Source organism: Lynx rufus, unplaced genomic scaffold (assembly GCF_022079265.1).
Source record: "Lynx rufus isolate CCGP_SWC_20201006 ecotype Redwood Valley unplaced genomic scaffold, mLynRuf1.p SCAF_7, whole genome shotgun sequence".
Classification (NCBI taxonomy): domain Eukaryota; kingdom Metazoa; phylum Chordata; class Mammalia; order Carnivora; family Felidae; genus Lynx; species Lynx rufus.
Genome location: NW_025814889.1, coordinates 24,758,896 through 24,776,266, shown reverse-complemented (window position 1 = coordinate 24,776,266; position 17,371 = coordinate 24,758,896). Strand labels below are relative to the sequence as shown.

The window sequence follows — 17,371 nt, the reverse complement described above, 5'->3', positions numbered from 1 at the left end:
TACTGAAAGTTCAGTGCCCACAAGAAAACTACGTTTGTGTATTTATGAATCTGGGCAGAATGATAAAGAAAAGTGGTTATAAAGGTCCTTTCCTTCAAAGTAATAGCTTAAGAGTAGTCTTTTGGTCTGAACAGGTCTGCTGTCAGTATTTTACTAATGGGTAATTTTACTAGAATGGTCAGGTGAGGTGAGTGGGAAAAGGCAGACCCACAGGAGGCTGCTCAGGGCCTAATTTTGAACAAGAAGTCTCCAACTGTTTCTGTTCATATCACATTCAGAAAAAAATATGATTTTTTTTTTGTTTTTTTTTCTGATCCACTGCAGAGTGATAATGTGAGAAATTTACTTTTGAATTTTTATTCTTCTACAATGGGGAAAAAAAAATCAAGCAGTGGACCCACTTTTAATGTTTAAAAACAAAACATCTTTTTAAAAAGCTTACCACAGAGGTGCCTGAGTGGCTCAGCTGGTTAAAAGTCGGACTTGGTTTCGGCTCAGGTCATGATCTCATGGTTCGTGAGATCGAGCACCCCTCCCTCACATCGGGCTTCAAACTGACATTGAGGAGCCTGTTTGGGATTCTCTCTCCTTCTCTCTGCCCCTACCATGATACTTCTCTCTCTCTCTCTCAAAATAAATAAACTTAAAAAAAAAAGTTTACCACACATAGCTACTTATTTTATATATACATGGAACTATCTGTTTGTTTGTTACCAGATGCATAGTTATTAAATAAAAAGAAAAAATTAAAATTAAATAAACTTTAAAAAATGAAAGCTTTCTGCATCATATGGTACTTCAGTTTGCCATCCTACAAATTGTGACCATTCAGCCATGCATTCAGTACGCCTCCAATTTACTGTGAGCCTCCTACACGCCAGACATTGTATTAGGGGATAAGACACAGGATGGTTCCTATTATGAATGGCGCATTCCACGCTTTTTCCACCCTAACTGGATTTCTGGATCTTTCTCCTCATCTCTAACACAGAACTTGTCTGCTCCAAACCAGACACACCGCTCTCTAGTTTTCATTCCTGTAACTATCAGATTAAAAATTGCTACATACTTCCAGATTAAAAGATGTCTAAATCCCCTCAAAGCTGAAACGTATTTCCATATCAAATATGGCTCTATCTCCAACCTGCTAATCTGTTCTGTATATAAGCAAACAATACCTAAAAACACTATCTGATCAAAATGCAGTTGCACAGTGCTAAATAATTGGTAATTGGGAAGGACTAAACACTTAACACACTGAAAACTTGATAAAAATTCAACAAAGTGGAACATTAAAAATCAGTAATAGTTTCTCCATTTGGAGACCTCTACAAATAACTGATAGGGATACTTAAGAGAAATGGTGTAGACATCTACTAGTAAGGAGTAATCTTAAAAAAATATTCTAGGGCCGCCTGGGTGGCTCAGTCGGTTAAGGGTCCACCTTCAGCTCAGTCCACCACCTTCATGATCTCATGGTTCATGGGTTTGAACCCTGCATCAGCTCTGTGCTGACAGCTTAGAGCTGGGAGCCTGTAGCGTGTTTCAGATTCTGTGTGTCTCTCTCTCTGCCCCTCCCCCGCTAGTGTTCTGCCTCTGCTCTTGAAAATAAACGTTAAAAAAATTTTTTTTTAAATTCTAGAAAAATTGCAATTTTTGGTGACTGCTGAAGCAAAGTAGTTGTTTTCTCTTTCAGTCTTTAATAAGTGACAAGCTGTTTCAAACTTAAGCATAAAATAAATTATTAACCAAAGTAAGCTTTAGGGTTTTTGTGCTGTGCCAAATTACTCTCCAATCCTCAACTTTTTATAAAGGAAACATGAAAAGGAACTTTGAAATGCATTGCAAAATATGTCAAAACCTATCTTTAGTGCCACTGTGCCCTGCTGCTTGAATCTAGCATTCTTACTACACAGTGAAAAAAAGCTTTGGTTCTTTTTTCCTCCAATTGTCAGGGAAATTAAAATTTGAAGCACTGTGTAGCACTAAACCCAACCATCATAGGAGAAATGTAAAATGTGTGAAAATTAGAAAGGATTGAAACTGGGGCACCCGGGTGGCTCAGGTGGTTAAGTGTCCAACTTCGGCTCAGGTCATGATCTCGAGGTGAGTTCAAGCCCCATGTGGGGCTCTGTGCTGACAGCTCAGAGCCTGGAGCCTGCTTCGGATTCTGTTTCTCCCTCCCTCTCTCTGCCCCTCCCCCCGTCATGCTCTGTCTCTCTGTCTCTTACAATGAACAAACATTAAAAAAAAATTGAAAAAAAAGAAAAAGAAAAAAAGAATTTAAACTCAGGTTTGTTGAACCCTTAACAAATCTTACACACACCTGAAATGACATCTGTAACAAATGCCTTAGGAAAGAGGTAAATAATACTGTGAAAGCAATCTGTGCTTCGGAAATCCTACTGAAATTTTTTTCAAGTGAGTGGGTGTATTGGAAGAACATTAATGTGGCACAGAACTTATTTAGTTCTTTTATGAACATAAATAAAATTGTCTTAACATAAGCTGGAATCAGGAAGACTGATCCATCCAAATCCCCATGCATTTTAGTTTCTCTGCCATCAACTATGATCACTGGAGCACTGTTTACATAACTAGTATGCTGCTTATCCCTTTTAGAGAAGCGAAAGGCAAATGTCTGGTTTCTGCTTTCGTTAGTGTAGTTAATTAGGAACTTGGGTTGTTTGCTAGAAGAACATACCCTTAATTATTTAAACTTGTAGATTTTTAAAAATGTGTCTCTATTGCACAGATTTAAGAGAGCACTTAAAATGTTATTATCAAATACCCTATTTCTTCTCCCCAACTGTTGTTACTTAATGGGAAATGGTGATGAAATACAAAAACACAGTAAGTGAGGCCATCAGTGAGGTAAACAATTGTCTATATGCCCATCCATGGAATGTAATTCAGTTTACACAGTATCGAGAAAAAAATGCCTTAAGGATTTCCTTTGACCCAAGAGATTCAGCCTCAGGTTCCTAACCTAGACAATCTCAGAGCCCTGTCAAGGATCCCAATCTATTATTCTCATACCTTTTTGAGGTATCTCCTGGCATCCTAAACTGGAATTTTGGCCCTCAAATTAGAAAAATCTCTATTTCTAGAGATCTTCAACCACCTGGCTAAAATATTCTGGAATGTCCACGTCTATTCCAAAGGTATAGACAGCATGCAGGCATTATTTATTTACCCCTTGTCTAGAGTTCTTTAACATTAGAAAGGGCCCAAAATAAACATCAGATTCTAATTTTTTAGTCTAACAAGTACCTAGAAATCCGCTAGACATCATTTCCAAGGTAGTTTCAGTCTCAGGATCAGTGCAGAATGTTCAGTATGACAATGTATCTATAAAATGGAACTGTCCTCTTAACTGCTGTTGAAAGCTCTGTCTCCTATAGATAAGATTTTGCATACTATTTTGAGTTATAAAGCCATAGCATTACCTTCTCCTTCTTTGATAATACAAATGCACCAACCACTGGGCAATAAAAGGCCATACGATAGCAAAAGTTAATGCACCAGGAGACATCTCGAAGGGCCACCAAGATGGTCTCTGAGAAAATAAAATAAGCTGGTCACCTGTCTACTACATGTATAAACATAAAAAATACCTAGTTCACATTTTAGAAAATATACAACTTAATAACAAATCTCAGTCCTGCTAAAGAAGGAAGATATTCAGTATCTCAGAGCATAATTCAGTAAGTAGACTTTTAGGAGTACTTTAGACTTAAACAATAACAAATATATTTTAATTTCAAAGCTCTAAAGGGTAGATTTCATCTGGAATACTTTAAGAGCCTCACATAATCTAAATTTATTGTAAGTTATTGGAAACCCTGGGACTTAGATTTAAGAGAAGAATTTCTTACCTGTGAGGGAGGCTGATGACTGGTCTGTAATGTTGATGATTTTGCCTATAAATACAAATGAAAGTGATTTAGCTTTGACAAAATGAGAAAATAAAAACAGTAATTCTTCTATTTCCTATCTTTTTTTTTAAGGCAAAATATTAGTTTATTGTATTTTTCTGTTAACTATGCTGTGATTATCCTGAAACCCATACTGGTCATATAACAAGATCCCTTAGATTGCTAATCAAATAAATATCTTTGACATTTTATATTTTACAGATCAAATTATATAAAATTATCAAAATAAAACCTCAAATTAGTCTTCACCGTTACTTCTTTTATACTGTTATTAAATTACTGAACCAGGGGCACCGGGGTGGCTGTCGGTAAATTGTCCAACTCCTAATTTTAGCTCATGTCATGATCTCAGGCTCCTGAGATCCAGCCCAATTTTAGGCTCCATGCTGAGCACGGAGCCTGCTTAAAATTCTTCCTCTCCCTCCCCTTGCCCCACTAATGCACTCTCTCTCAAAAAAAAAAAAAAAAAATTATAAATCAACTTTTCTTATTAATTCTTTAATTTCCATACAAATTACCTTTTACACACATATCCGAAAACCGCAGCCTTATTATTAAAATTATAAATAATATTCAAAGATCTGTGTTGCAAAGTCATGATAAGTTGTAACACAAGAGGTATGGCAGATTTGAGAAATAAACTGTTAGTGTTGAGGTTTGTTTTTTAACTTTTCCCCAGCTTTATTGAGTTATAATTGATAAATTATATAAATTTATGTGATGATTTGATGTGTATATACACTGTGAAATGATTACAATAATCAAATGAATTAACACATTCCTCATCTCACATAGTTAACTTTTTTGGGCAGGGGGAGGAGTAATGTAGGGTTTTCAATGAGATATCCAAACTAAGTCGAAAAATTTCAAATTAATTTAGGAAACTTATATCCCAATTTGGATCACAAAACAAGTTTCCTTATAATAGTTGCTGGAAACTTATTAGTGCCATTTGTCCATTTATTATAACATTAGAGAAATGGTATGAAAATTAATGAGATCATTCATTCGTTCATTTAACAAATATTTACTGAGCGTCTATTATGTACCAGTTACTACTCTGGGCATTAGACATAAAACAGGAAGCAAAATGACAAAAAGTGCTGTCCCAGTGGAGCTTAAACTGTAATGGAGAGATACAAATAGTAATGAATAAATCAGTAAAATATACAGTGCATCAGGCAGTGATAAACACCATAAAGAAAAATAAAATAGGGAGAGGAGATGAGACATGTTAGAGAAGTCGTCTTGAAACTTTACATAGAATGAACAAGGAAGGCTTTCATGACATTTGAGCAAAGACCTAAACAAGAAAGCTGTATGCTAAGTGGCTAACAGGGGGGAACAATCTTCTGTACACAGGCAGTAGCAAGTACAAAGACCCAGGGTGGGAGGGAGCCTTCAGGCAGGTTCAAGGCACAGCACTGAGGTCTCTATGCTGAAACAACCGAAGGAAGTGGTGGGAGGAGACAGGCTTTAAATTTACTTGTTGTGGGTAATTTGATCTCAAAGACCCCAGTATACCCTACTGGTAAAACTCTTAGTTGCCTCTAGATGGTACATTAGTCCTCACAGACCATTAAGGTGTTAAAGAAGTATACTCAAATTGCCAAGTGCTGAAAGAATCTGGACAAGGTAACGATTTTTATATTAGTTGTAATTGTACCTTGTAGGCATAACAACATTTAACCCAGAGATTTACCTTAAAATGTTTCTTTAGACTAAATGGAATAAAGGGTAGAGTTACAAAACTGGGCTCCAGGTATATGATGACTTATCCAAGGTCACATTAGTGTGATCTTGAATGGAACTCGAGGGGATCAAATCCCAATGCAATGACACAGCTATTCTTCATTAAAGCAGCAACTACTAACAAATACTAAGGTAGAATCAGAACTCTACCTTAGTTGATGTTGATCATTAGTGGATTTTTTTCCTAAATAATAAAGGGTCTGGAAAGGCAAATGAAGATTCCCAAAGACCCTTGCTCATATCTATGAAGCATTGACGCTAGCTGTATAATTAACAGTACGAGTTTTTGCTTTAATATTTACCCATACCTGTTGTTAAAGAAAAATACAATCAGTGACACTTGTGAAAGCACAGTTAGGAAGACTTTATTCAAGGGAAAAGGGGCTATCACTGGGTATAGGGACTTCTACAGTCAGGGGGAGACAGACTGGGCTCATTTCCCAATACAGTATGGGCAAGGGAGAATTTAGTGTAAGGAGGAGGGCTGAGATCAGTGGGTGGAAAATTCCTAAGAGGGAACATCAGGGGTAAGGGAGATTCTAGTTAAACTGATCTAACAGGATTCTTGCTGAAGATGGGCCCAGGTGTTCAGAAAGCACCTGGGGGAAGGCAGAGGATGAAGAGCCTGTCTGGTTAAACTGACTGAGCAGGGTTCTTGATGAAACTGGATTTTACAAAGAAGTGAAGAGATGCCTAAGAGAAGGTTCAAGAGTCTGACTGAAGTTTAATTGAACAAAGAATCTTTGTTGGTATCAAGTGGCTTTTATGTAGCTTTGACATAGTCAGAAATTCTATTTACCATTCTATTCCTGGATTAAGCTAAGGATTACTGATTTTTTTTGAAAATATTTTTGAAAGGAAAAATCCCACACAATTGTAACCACTGCAAAGAAACTATGAAGACAGAGAATTATTTAAGTTAGGTCCTCTCTAAGGCTGTGAACTTCCTGAGGGAAGAAACCAAGCAGTCTTATTATCATTGTTATTGTCACCACCATCATCTCATGTGACAATATGTAAATATCACATGAATGTTCCAGGCACTGTACTATGCATTTTAATTTATCCTCTGAACAATCCTATGATGTAGGTATTATTAGTATTTTCATTTAATAGATAAAGAAACTGAGACACAGAAAAGTAAAGTAACCTAATTGAAGATCAAACAATAAGTGGCAGAGGGCGCCTGGGTGGCTCAGTCGGTTAAGCGTCCGACTTTGGCTCAGGTCATGATCTCACTGTTCATGAGTTTGAGCCCTGCATCAGGCTTTGTGTGGACAGCTTAGAGCCTGGAGCCTGCTTCAGATTCTGCATCTCCCTCTGTCTCTGCTCCTTCTCCCGCTCACACTCTGTCTCTCTCTCTCAAAAATAAAGAAATGTAAAAAAAAAAAAAAAGCCTAAAAAAAATAAGTGGCAGAGTCAGGATTTGAAACCAGGTAGTTTGTTCTAAGGTCTGCTACCCAGTGCTGTCTCCCTTTTCATTTATGTGTCCACTACCCAGAAAAGTATCTGGTATGTGGCCATTCACCAAATATTCATTGAGTGAATGAATCTCAGACACTTGCTGTGATGGAAAGTGCACTGCATGAGAAATCTGGAAAGTTTAGTTATAGAACTGGCTTTGCCACCAATTAAGTAAGGTGTCTTCTCTGTATCTCTCCTTCATCTGCTGAACTAGAGGTACTGAACTAAATTTCCTTTAGTTCTACAATCTACTACTACTTTGCCATCAATTTACTTCTTTTCTTCATCCAAATGAATTATGCAAAAAAAAATTTCAGGGGGGGGTGTGGGGTGCAAAAAGGTGATCTTATTAAAGCATGGGGACAGGACCCACGGGCAGGAAGAGCTGCTGTGAATAATGCAAATTTTAAGGAAAAAGTCCTTAACATGTCAGAATCTTTTTTTGGTTTGTTTTATGTAAGACAAGAGTGAAAAAGAAAACTTCAAAAGATAAAAAAATCAAAAGAACTTTTAGCAGAATTTCAATACCAATGAAGACATTAAATGTATACAAATTACTCCTTTAAAAAGTCACAGCATAAACTATTCAACATGGAGGTGGAGGTCAATAAGCTGGAACTGATGTTCGTGAAAGCTGACTCTGATCTGGATTACTTTCTTTTTTTTTTTTCAACGTTTATTTATTTTTGGGACAGAGAGAGACAGAGCATGAACGGGGGAGGGGCAGAGAGAGAGGGAGACACAGAGTCGGAAACAGGCTCCAGGCTCTGAGCCATCAGCCCAGAGCCCGACTCGGGGCTGGAACTCATGGACCGCGAGATCGTGACCTGGCTGAAGTCGGACGCTTAACCGACTGTGCCACCCAGGCGCCCCTGATCTGGATTACTTTCAATACAGGCTGGAATATGAAATCAAGACTAATCATCCTGATACAGCAAGCATGAAAAATCCAGTTACACTCTTAAAGGAATTAATTGTCAGCAATAAAGTCTGGATATCAAACTTTGTATGCATGCTTTAAACCAACTGCTGTAGAGCAGGAAGAGATTAAAAACCACATTTGTGCTACTGTTGATAAGACTATGACCGTGACACAAGAACTACAAAAGTGAATAGACATGGAGCTGTCACCACTGACTAAAGAAAACTGCGGCAGAGCAACTAAAATCTTTCATGTCACACTTATGAAGAAGCGGACTTGGAAAAGGGAATTCTAAAGGGAATTCTAATGGAGAGGGGACCCATTCCAGAAAGATTTAAGAAGATGTCTTGTTAGCACTTGATGACTAGAAGTGGGGGATGGAGAGCAACTTTTGGCTTGGGTGACTGGATACTAATGCCTTCCACAAGAGAGGGTCCTATAACAAGGGCAGACATTATATGAATAAAGTTCAGCCAAAAAGATGGAATGGGAATAAAGGGATTTAAAAATATATATGCATGTAGGGTCTTATAATTTCATGAAAGGAAGTCACGTAACACTATTTTGCATTTATTTGCTTTTGTGTAATTGGGATAAAATAGATGTCCTGGCTTATTGTAAAAGGATATTTATGTACTATTGTTCAGTCAGATATGAGTGAGCATGCTTTGGAAATTAAAGGATAGAAAATAAATAAATAATTAGTCACAGAATAAGAAAAGGCAGACTACTGGAACAGTAATATTCAATAATACTAAATGAACGAATGAGATTTCCATCATGGTTAGCTATTCTTTTTTTTTTTTTTCAACGTTTATTTATTTTTGGGACAGAGAGAGACAGAGCATGAACGGGGGAGGGGCAGAGAGAGAGGGAGACACAGAATCGGAAACAGGCTCCAGGCTCTGAGCCATCAGCCCAGAGCCCGACGCGGGGCTCGAACTCACGGACCGCGAGATCGTGACCTGGCTGAAGTCGGACGCTTAACCGACTGCGCCACCCAGGCGCCCCATGGTTAGCTATTCTTTAATACAGTTTGTATTAATCTAGGGATAGTTGACAAGATCATGGGCCTTAAATATATTTTTTCTCAAGCTAATACAGAAAGTAGATTTTATTATTAATGAAAGATACAAATAATCAACAAGGGGTTCATAGACTCATGAACATCAACAGAGTCACAGTCTAAGTGATGATAAAATGTACTTGACAATCATTGAAACATGTACAATAGAGAAACCTTGTGATAATCTGACTTACTCAAAGGATAAAAAAGCTAAAATATTCATAGGAGTTGTTTAAAAAGCCTACAGTAGTAGTTTCTTTAAATGAATCTATATTTAATTTGTTTATCATGGAACTGAAGCACATCTTTGATTAACTAACTTAATATCTTAATTAACTAACAATATCTCTTACAGCATGATGCTTCAATGCTATATGTGTTATTTTTTAATGTTTATGGGGGGGGGGGGGAGAGAGGGAGAGAGAAAGAGACGGAGAGGGGCAGAGAGAGGAAACACAGAATCCGAAGCAGGCTCCAGGCTCTGAGCTGTCAGCACAGAGCCCAACATGGGGCTCGAACCCACAAACCACGAGATCATGACTTGAACCAACCTGAGCCACCCAGGTGCCCCCAGTGCTATATAATGGGTCAGACAGCCTGTTTAGTTGCCTTTTTCTGCAATAAACATTACTCCAAGAGGAACAAATCAGAGGACAAATGGGGCACAGCACTAGTAGCCATCTGAAGGCTCTGCAGCCAAGTCCTGGGATTATCGCAGCCAAATCCAGGGATTATCACAGCCCAGCCCCAAACTGTGAACCAAGATGAACTAGCCCTTCCTCCGAACCTTTTTCCTTTCCTTTAGTACCTCCTCCATACTTAACTGTCTAGTTTTATTCAGTACAGAAAGAGCACTGATCTAGGATACAGGATGCCTGGGTTCTGCTTTAGTTTCTGCAATGACTTGCTATAGTGCGTTTTCAAAGGTTTAATATTCTTACTCTTCCAGGGTTAAATAACTGCGAACATCAAACTATGACTCTACATTCCTCTCTGGCTTTAAAGTTTTGATCCTACAACTAATTTACACTAAAGAATTGGTAACTTAATATACTATCTCTACAGCATTTTAAAAAGAAGTCAAGGGGCGCCTGGGTGACTCAGTCGGTTAAGCGTCCGACTTCGGCTCAGGTCATGATCTCACAGCTTGTGGGTTCGAGCCCCGCGTTGGGCTCTGTGCTGACTGCTCACAGCCTGGAGCCTGTTTCAGATTCTGTGTCTCCCTCTCTCTCTGACCCTCCCCCGTTCATGCTCTGTCTCTCTCTGTCTCAAAAATAAATAAACGTTAAAAAAAAAATTTTTTTTTAAAAATACATAAAATAAAAAATCAAAAGAAGTCAAGATAGAGGACAATGTTTACCACAAAAGAGTGACTCCTTAATGATGAACTCTAAAGCACTAGTTATGGTTTATTACTTCCTTGAACCACACTATATAACATCCCTTTTTAAAAAAATTTTTTTAATTTATTTTTGAGAGAGAGTGCGCATGTGCGCGCGCGCACACACACACGCATGCATGCACAAGCGGGGGAGGGGCAGAGAGAGGGAGGGAGACACAGAATCTGAAGCAGGCTCCAGGCTCTGAGCTGTCAGCACAGAGCCTGATGTGGGGCTCGAACCCATGAACTGCGAGATCATGACCTGAGCTGAAGTTGGATGCTCAATTGACTGAGCCACCCAGGCACCCCAAGCTCTTTTTTTAAAGTTTATTTACTCATTTTGAGAGAGAGAGAAAGACAGAAACACAGAGAGAAAGAGAAAGAGAGAAAGAGAAAGAGAGACAGAGAGAGAGAGAATCCAAAGCAGGCTCCACGTTGTCAGTACAGAGCCTGATGCGGGGCTCGATCTCATGAACTGTGAGATAATGACCTGAGCCAAGATCAAGAGTCTAGACACTTAACCAACTGAGCAACCCAGGAGCCTTTTTTTTTTTTTTTTAAAGATTTTATTTTGAAGTAATCTCTGCACCCAATGTGGGGCCTGAACCCACAACCCCGACATCAAGAGTCCAATGCTCCACTGACTGAGGCAGCCAGGAGCCCCTTAAAAGGTCTTCCTCTTCTATTACCAAGCACCCTACTTCTACCCCTAACAAGGTACTGGTAATTTTACACTCGAAAAATTTTCTATGAAGTGGTAGTTAGCTTTTGGATCAGTCTTTTCTTAAATAACCAATATTTTCAAAAGTAGATCCTTTTTATTTTTTATTATTTTTGAAAAATTATTTTATTTATTTTTTAAGTAATCTCTCCACCCAATGCAGGGCTCAAACTCACAACCTGAGATAAAGAGTCACATGCTCTATCCACTGAGCCAGCCAAGCGCCCCTAGATCCTTTTTATTAAAAAAAAAATCATTACATTGATTTATATAAATCTGATCAACACAGATTACACTTACATGCTGTTATACAGGATCAACAGTGGAAGAAGACAAATTCAAAAGCTCACCTGCGAAGCAGTTAGCGTTTCCAGTTTATGAAGTCTCTGAAGGACGTTTTGCATATCCTCCTGCAGGCGCATGAGGACGAGAGCAATCTGTTCATTGAGGCTGCCTCTTGACCCTCTGTCTGAACCCCAGCGTTCCCCATCACCTCCACTTCCCACTTGCCGACCCTTGGATCCTTCACTCAAGTGTTGCATTCTATGCCCTATTTTAAGAGAGTAAAATCAGTTAGTTTCAAATAATTCTTATAAAGGTAGAAAGAGTGTGTTTTATTCATTTTCCTGTGTTATTTCTTTGAGATCTAAATCTCCAAAGCAGAGTGGAAGCAATCAGGAAGTACACAAAATACCAGGAGCAAAGAAGTAGCTATAGAAGCTTCTACTGATACTGATATAATCAAAGATTCTCTTTGCTAATGTTTTACAATGTACTTACTACACTAGTACATGACAAAATGCATATAATTCACACATAATTCACATATTTGAGATGCATTCTCAAAAATTCTTCACTAATAAGGTAAAAAGATTGAAGAAATTCAAAGAGTACTTTTTTTTTAATGTTTATTTATTTTTCAGAGAGACACAGAGAGAGAGCATGCACACGTGTGCACATGAGCGGGGGAAGGGCAAAGAGAGAGGGAGACAGAGAATCCAAAGCAGGCTCCTGGCTGACAGTAGACAGCTGGATGTGGGGCTCAAACTCATGAACGGTAAGAGCATGACATGAGCCAAAGTTGGATGATTAACCAACAGAGCCACCCAGGTGCCCCAAACCCAAAAGGTTTTTAAATGTATTTCTCTTTTTATAAATTCTATTGCACTTACCACTACCAAGATTTTGTCATATATCCATTCATTATTTTTCCCATGCATGTATTTATAGAATAGGCATTACCCCAACACATAATTTTGTGTTCTTCTCTTTAAAAATATCATAAATGTTTATCTGCATTTTTACATTTTATTACAAAAACACTGAAATGGCTACATAAATTCCCCAGCATGGCCATGAATGAATTTACTCAATCGTTCTCTACTTTTGAATAAGATAATTCCAAATTTTTGCAATTACAAATAATACTGACATGGGGCACCTGGGGGGCTCAGTTGGTTGAGCATCTTACTCTCGATCTCAGCTCAGGTCATGGTCTCATGGTTCATGGGATCGAGCACCATGCTGGGCTCTGTGCTGGGAGTGCAGAGACTGCCTCTCTCTAAAAATAATAAATAAGCATTAAAAAAACAAACAAACCAGGGGCATCTAGGTGGCTCAGTCAGTTAAGCATCTGATTTCAGCTTAGGCCATGATCTCGCAGTTCATGAGTTTGAGCTCCACGTTGGGCTCTGTGCTGACAGCTCAGAGGCTGGAGCCTGCTTTGGATTCTGTGTCTCCTCTCTCTCTGCCCCTCCCTCGCTTGCACTCTCTCTCTCTCTCTCTCTCTCTCGAAAATAAATAAACGTTAAAAAAAAAAACAAACAACCCCAAACCAAAAAAAAAAGAACACCGCAATGAATGTCTTTGTATATAAATTCTTGCCCAAATGTCTGCTGATTTCTTTAGAAAAAACAGAATCAAAAAAGGAGAGTTACTGGGTCAAAGGATGACAAGTTAGTAGAAGTTCTTAATGAGTGTTACCAAGGTATTTTTCAGAAAGGCTGCAACAGTTTTATATTGCAGCATATAAAAAGCACTACTGTGCCTAAATGGAGTTTATGAGTTTCTATATGTTTGCTAATACAATAGGTAAGTTTTGTTTATTTTGTTTTAAATAATAAACAGGAAACTGTTTGCCTCATTGCCCTTTGGCATTCTGGAGCCCTACAGCAGCAACTGGATTCCCAAAGCTGCGCTTGCAACAAGCAGTGTTTGTTCTTGCAAAAGAAATGGAATGAGAGCTGTTTGTCAAGTTAAACTTCAAAGAGTACACTGAGGTGTTGTGCCTGATGTTATTTTCTTTGCTTTTTTGAAAACGTTTATTTGTTTATCGTGAGAGAGAGAGCATACGCACAAGAGGGGCAGAGAGAGAACCCCCATGCAGGCTCCACCCTGCCAGTGCAGAGTCCGATGCAAGGGCTTGATCCCATGAACCCCGAGATCATGACCTGAGCTGAAATCAAGAGTCAGATGCCCAACTGACTGAGCCACCCAGGCACCCCTGATGCCATTTTCAAGAAGATCTCTACTCTTGTATTGAAAGGAAGTAAATTTTGAAGTGGTTCTTCAAGAAAAGAACCACTTCAGCTATTGGTATAGAATTTACAAGGGGAAAAAAGGTGGAAAGTCTGGTCTGTGGCTTAGTTTTTTTTCCTTCATCCTTAAGAGATTGAGATATTCAGGAAACAAAAATAATATAAAAACAGGGAGGGGGACGAAACAGAAGAGAGTCATAAATATGGAGAACAGACTGAGGGTTATGGGAGGGGTTGTGGGAGGGGGGATGGGCTAAATGGGTAAGGGGCACTAAGGAATCTATTCCTGAAATTATTGTTGCACTATATGCTAACTAATTTGGATGTAAATTAAAAAAAATAATAAAAAATAAAAATTGTTTCTCCAAAAAAAAAAGAGATTCATATATTCTGTGATGGCCTGTCAGGGGGTACTGATGACACTAGAGAATTACTCTCTTCTCTGCTCACTTTACTATATCCTATGTCATAGTCAGCTTTCAAACAAGCCTTCGCAAAGACAGAATTAATCAGACCATTCCCCTGTTATGGTAAATCCCCATCTCCAGTCATTATCTAATTACTCATTTTTTTTTCTTCAGAGCACTTATCATTCACAAAGAATCTCAATTATTTACTTATTTACTGTCAGCTCCCCTTTACTGGAACATGAGCTCCGCAAAAAGAGGGGCTTCCCCAGGATCCAGAACAGGGCCTGACAAAGAAAAGCTCAATAAGATTTGTTTAATGCTGAGGCAGATTTACGGTAAGGCTCACGAAGCTTCACTTCAGGGGCTGCCACTTGTATGGACCCCTGTGATTGCTGGGGGTTGTAATGTTTTGTAGGCGGGGTGAAGTCAGGGTTGTCAATAGAAAGCCTTTCATACATGCGATTTTGGTAAATTGCCTAAAGAAAGGGATCTGAATCCAAGGCTCTAGTAATATGTTGTGATCTTTCTCTTCTTCATTAAATACTCACAATTTGGTATATGTTAAAATGGTAATTTTTAAGAATAATGTTCTTAATACCATTAATCTTCTCTTTTCTTCCCCGTCTTCATTTGTTTTATTTTATGTAGATTTTTTTCAATCAGAAATGCAGCTAATCCTTTAACTTTTTATGACCTCATGAAATTATGCAGGGATTTTCCTTTTTTTAAGTGTACAACATAATGATTCAATACTTGTATATATTGTAAAATGATCACTGCAATAAGTTCAGTTAACATCTGTCACCATACAGTTACAGATTTTTTTTCCCTGTGATAATTTCTAAGACTTTTCTATCTTAGCAACTTTCTTTTTTTATTTTCTTTTTTATTTTCTTTTAGAAAGACAGGTTGCAAGCCAGGGAGGGGGCAGAGGGGAAGAGAGAGAAAGAATCCCAAGCAAGCTTCATGCTCAGCTCTGGAGCCCACCATGGGGCCCGATCCCATGACCCTGGGATCATGACCTAAGCCGAAATCAAGAGTCGGATGTTCAAATGACTGCACCAGCCAGGCGCCCCAATCTTAGCAACTTTCAAATATGCAATACAGGTCTGATTACGGATACCATGCTGTATGTTACATCCCCATGACTTACTTATTTTATAAATGGAAGTTTTTACCTTTTGACCCCATGACCTGTTTCACATCCCCTTCACACCTGCCTCTGGCAATCATCAATCTATCTATTTCTGTGTCTATAAGCTTGGTCTTTTGTTTTTGTTTTTTTAGATTCTACATATAAGTGAGATCATATGGTATTTGTCTTTCCATTAATTCTCTTTTCTGACAGTCCCTACTCATTCCTAACTATAAACCATCATAAATTAATATACACACACACACACACACACACACACACACACACCCCCTTTGCTTCCCTCCTCAACTCTATTCTGTTACCTGATCACATTATCATTCTTAATGTTTACCTTTTTTTTTTTAACTTTAAAAATATGTTTATTTGTTTATTTTGAGAGATAGAGTCGGGGAGAGGGGCAGAGAGAGAGAGGGAGGGAAAGAGAGAATTCCAAGCAGGCTCTGTACTGTCAGCGCTGAGCCCGATGTGGGTCTCGACCCCTCAAACTGTGAGATCCTGACCTGAGCTGAAATCACACATCAGACCCTTAAGCAACTATGCCACCCAGTCACTCCTTAATGTTTGCCTTTGTATTGTTAAATGTTCTTTTATCTCTATTACTTGATTTGTCAGTTTTAAACAATATCTTTTGACTTAAGTAGGTAAATGTGCAAAAGACACAATTCAAATTTTTACCTACAGTAGGAAACAAAAGCAGAGGGGCATTTGGAGGAACCATTAACTGACTGCTCAAGAAGGACATAGATTTGGCTACTTCAAAAAACTGCATAAAAGACATAGAAATGGAATGTTTTCTCCTATACCTTCAGAGATCACACTACTATGCCTTGGGGGTGGGGGGTAGAGTCTAAGAAGAGAACTAGGTAAATTGAGAGTTCTAATGTCTCTCCTTACCTAAACTTTTCCCTTTTTGCTAATTAGTTTCTAAAGATAGTCAGTCAGCAAGAACAAAAAAGAATACACACCTCTCCCTCTTCTGACATTAGAGAATTCCTCATTTTCTCCACCCCGTCTCTCACGGTGTGGTGCTCCACTGTTACTTCGGCCATCTTCTCCTCCATGCTTTACTTCACCTTTTCCTTCAACTGCTACCACCTGCATATCCCCAATGTTGCCATTTCCCGGAGATCCTTGAACATCTTCAGGAAAACCAGGACCTTCCAAGGGCTGATTGGGATCACCACTCAAGTAATATCGAAATGGTCTGCCGTTTGATGTAAAGCTGTCTAAAGACTACAAATTTAAAACAACACTTAGTTAAAAGCTATAAACATAAGTTTTTGTGACAACAGAAGAATTACTGTTTTTATAAAACTTTTTTCATGCTATGATAGAAAATATTTTTCTAAAAAATGTATTCACCTTCTGCATCCTATATTTAGGAAAGAAATGGGATAGGAATGATTCATCCATGAATAAAGTATTGAGTAGTTCTGGCAATGAATTTTTCTCATGAGTCAGTCATTCATCCAAGAGACTTATAAAAATGTCTACTACTCTTGTTCTAGTTACTATGCTAAATTCTAAGGATAATATGAAGAAAGAAATAGTTTGGTAAAGGAGAGAAGTAAGATCATTACAGCATAGTTTGATAAGTAGTATGAAAAAGATGGACGAAGGGTGCTTGCTATAGGAACTCACAGGAGGGGTGCCTAACTCATATTGGGGCTCAGTGGAGACTTCCTGGAAGAAATGATATGAATTAAAACTTACAGAATGAGTATAAGCCAAGTCAAAGGTGTAGTAGTGACGACAGCCTGTACCAATAAAGTAGTACTGGGACAGAGGCTGCTTTGAGAACTTCTGAGATTAGAGAATCAATAGGAGTTGAAGACTGAATGTGGGAAGTACGGGAAAGGAAAAGACTAGATGGTTTTGTGATACTCACCAAGATAAGAAATACAGAGGACAAAGGGGTCTCAAGGGAACAGAGACAATGGTATAGTTATAGAGAAGTATAAATTGAGGTTCCTAGGCAAGATGTTTAATAGGTCAGTTAGAATTCAGAAGAGAGATATAGGTTG

General features: G+C 38.4%; 1 protein-coding gene across 4 annotated transcripts in view; it reads right to left on the bottom strand.

Annotated features, from left to right (window-relative positions):
- ACBD5 (acyl-CoA binding domain containing 5) overlaps positions 1–17,371 on the bottom strand; it is a 69,233-nt gene that overhangs the window by 26,816 nt on the left and 25,046 nt on the right. For all 4 annotated transcript variants that reach the window (XM_047065452.1, XM_047065447.1, XM_047065449.1 and 1 more), the window contains 4 exons: positions 16,313–16,580; positions 11,595–11,794; positions 3,879–3,923; positions 3,450–3,559 (listed from right to left, as the gene is read on the bottom strand). In XM_047065452.1, coding sequence (XP_046921408.1) covers positions 3,450–3,559; positions 3,879–3,923; positions 11,595–11,794; positions 16,313–16,580 — 623 coding nt within the window. The remainder of the gene's footprint in view (positions 1–3,449; positions 3,560–3,878; positions 3,924–11,594; positions 11,795–16,312; positions 16,581–17,371) is intronic.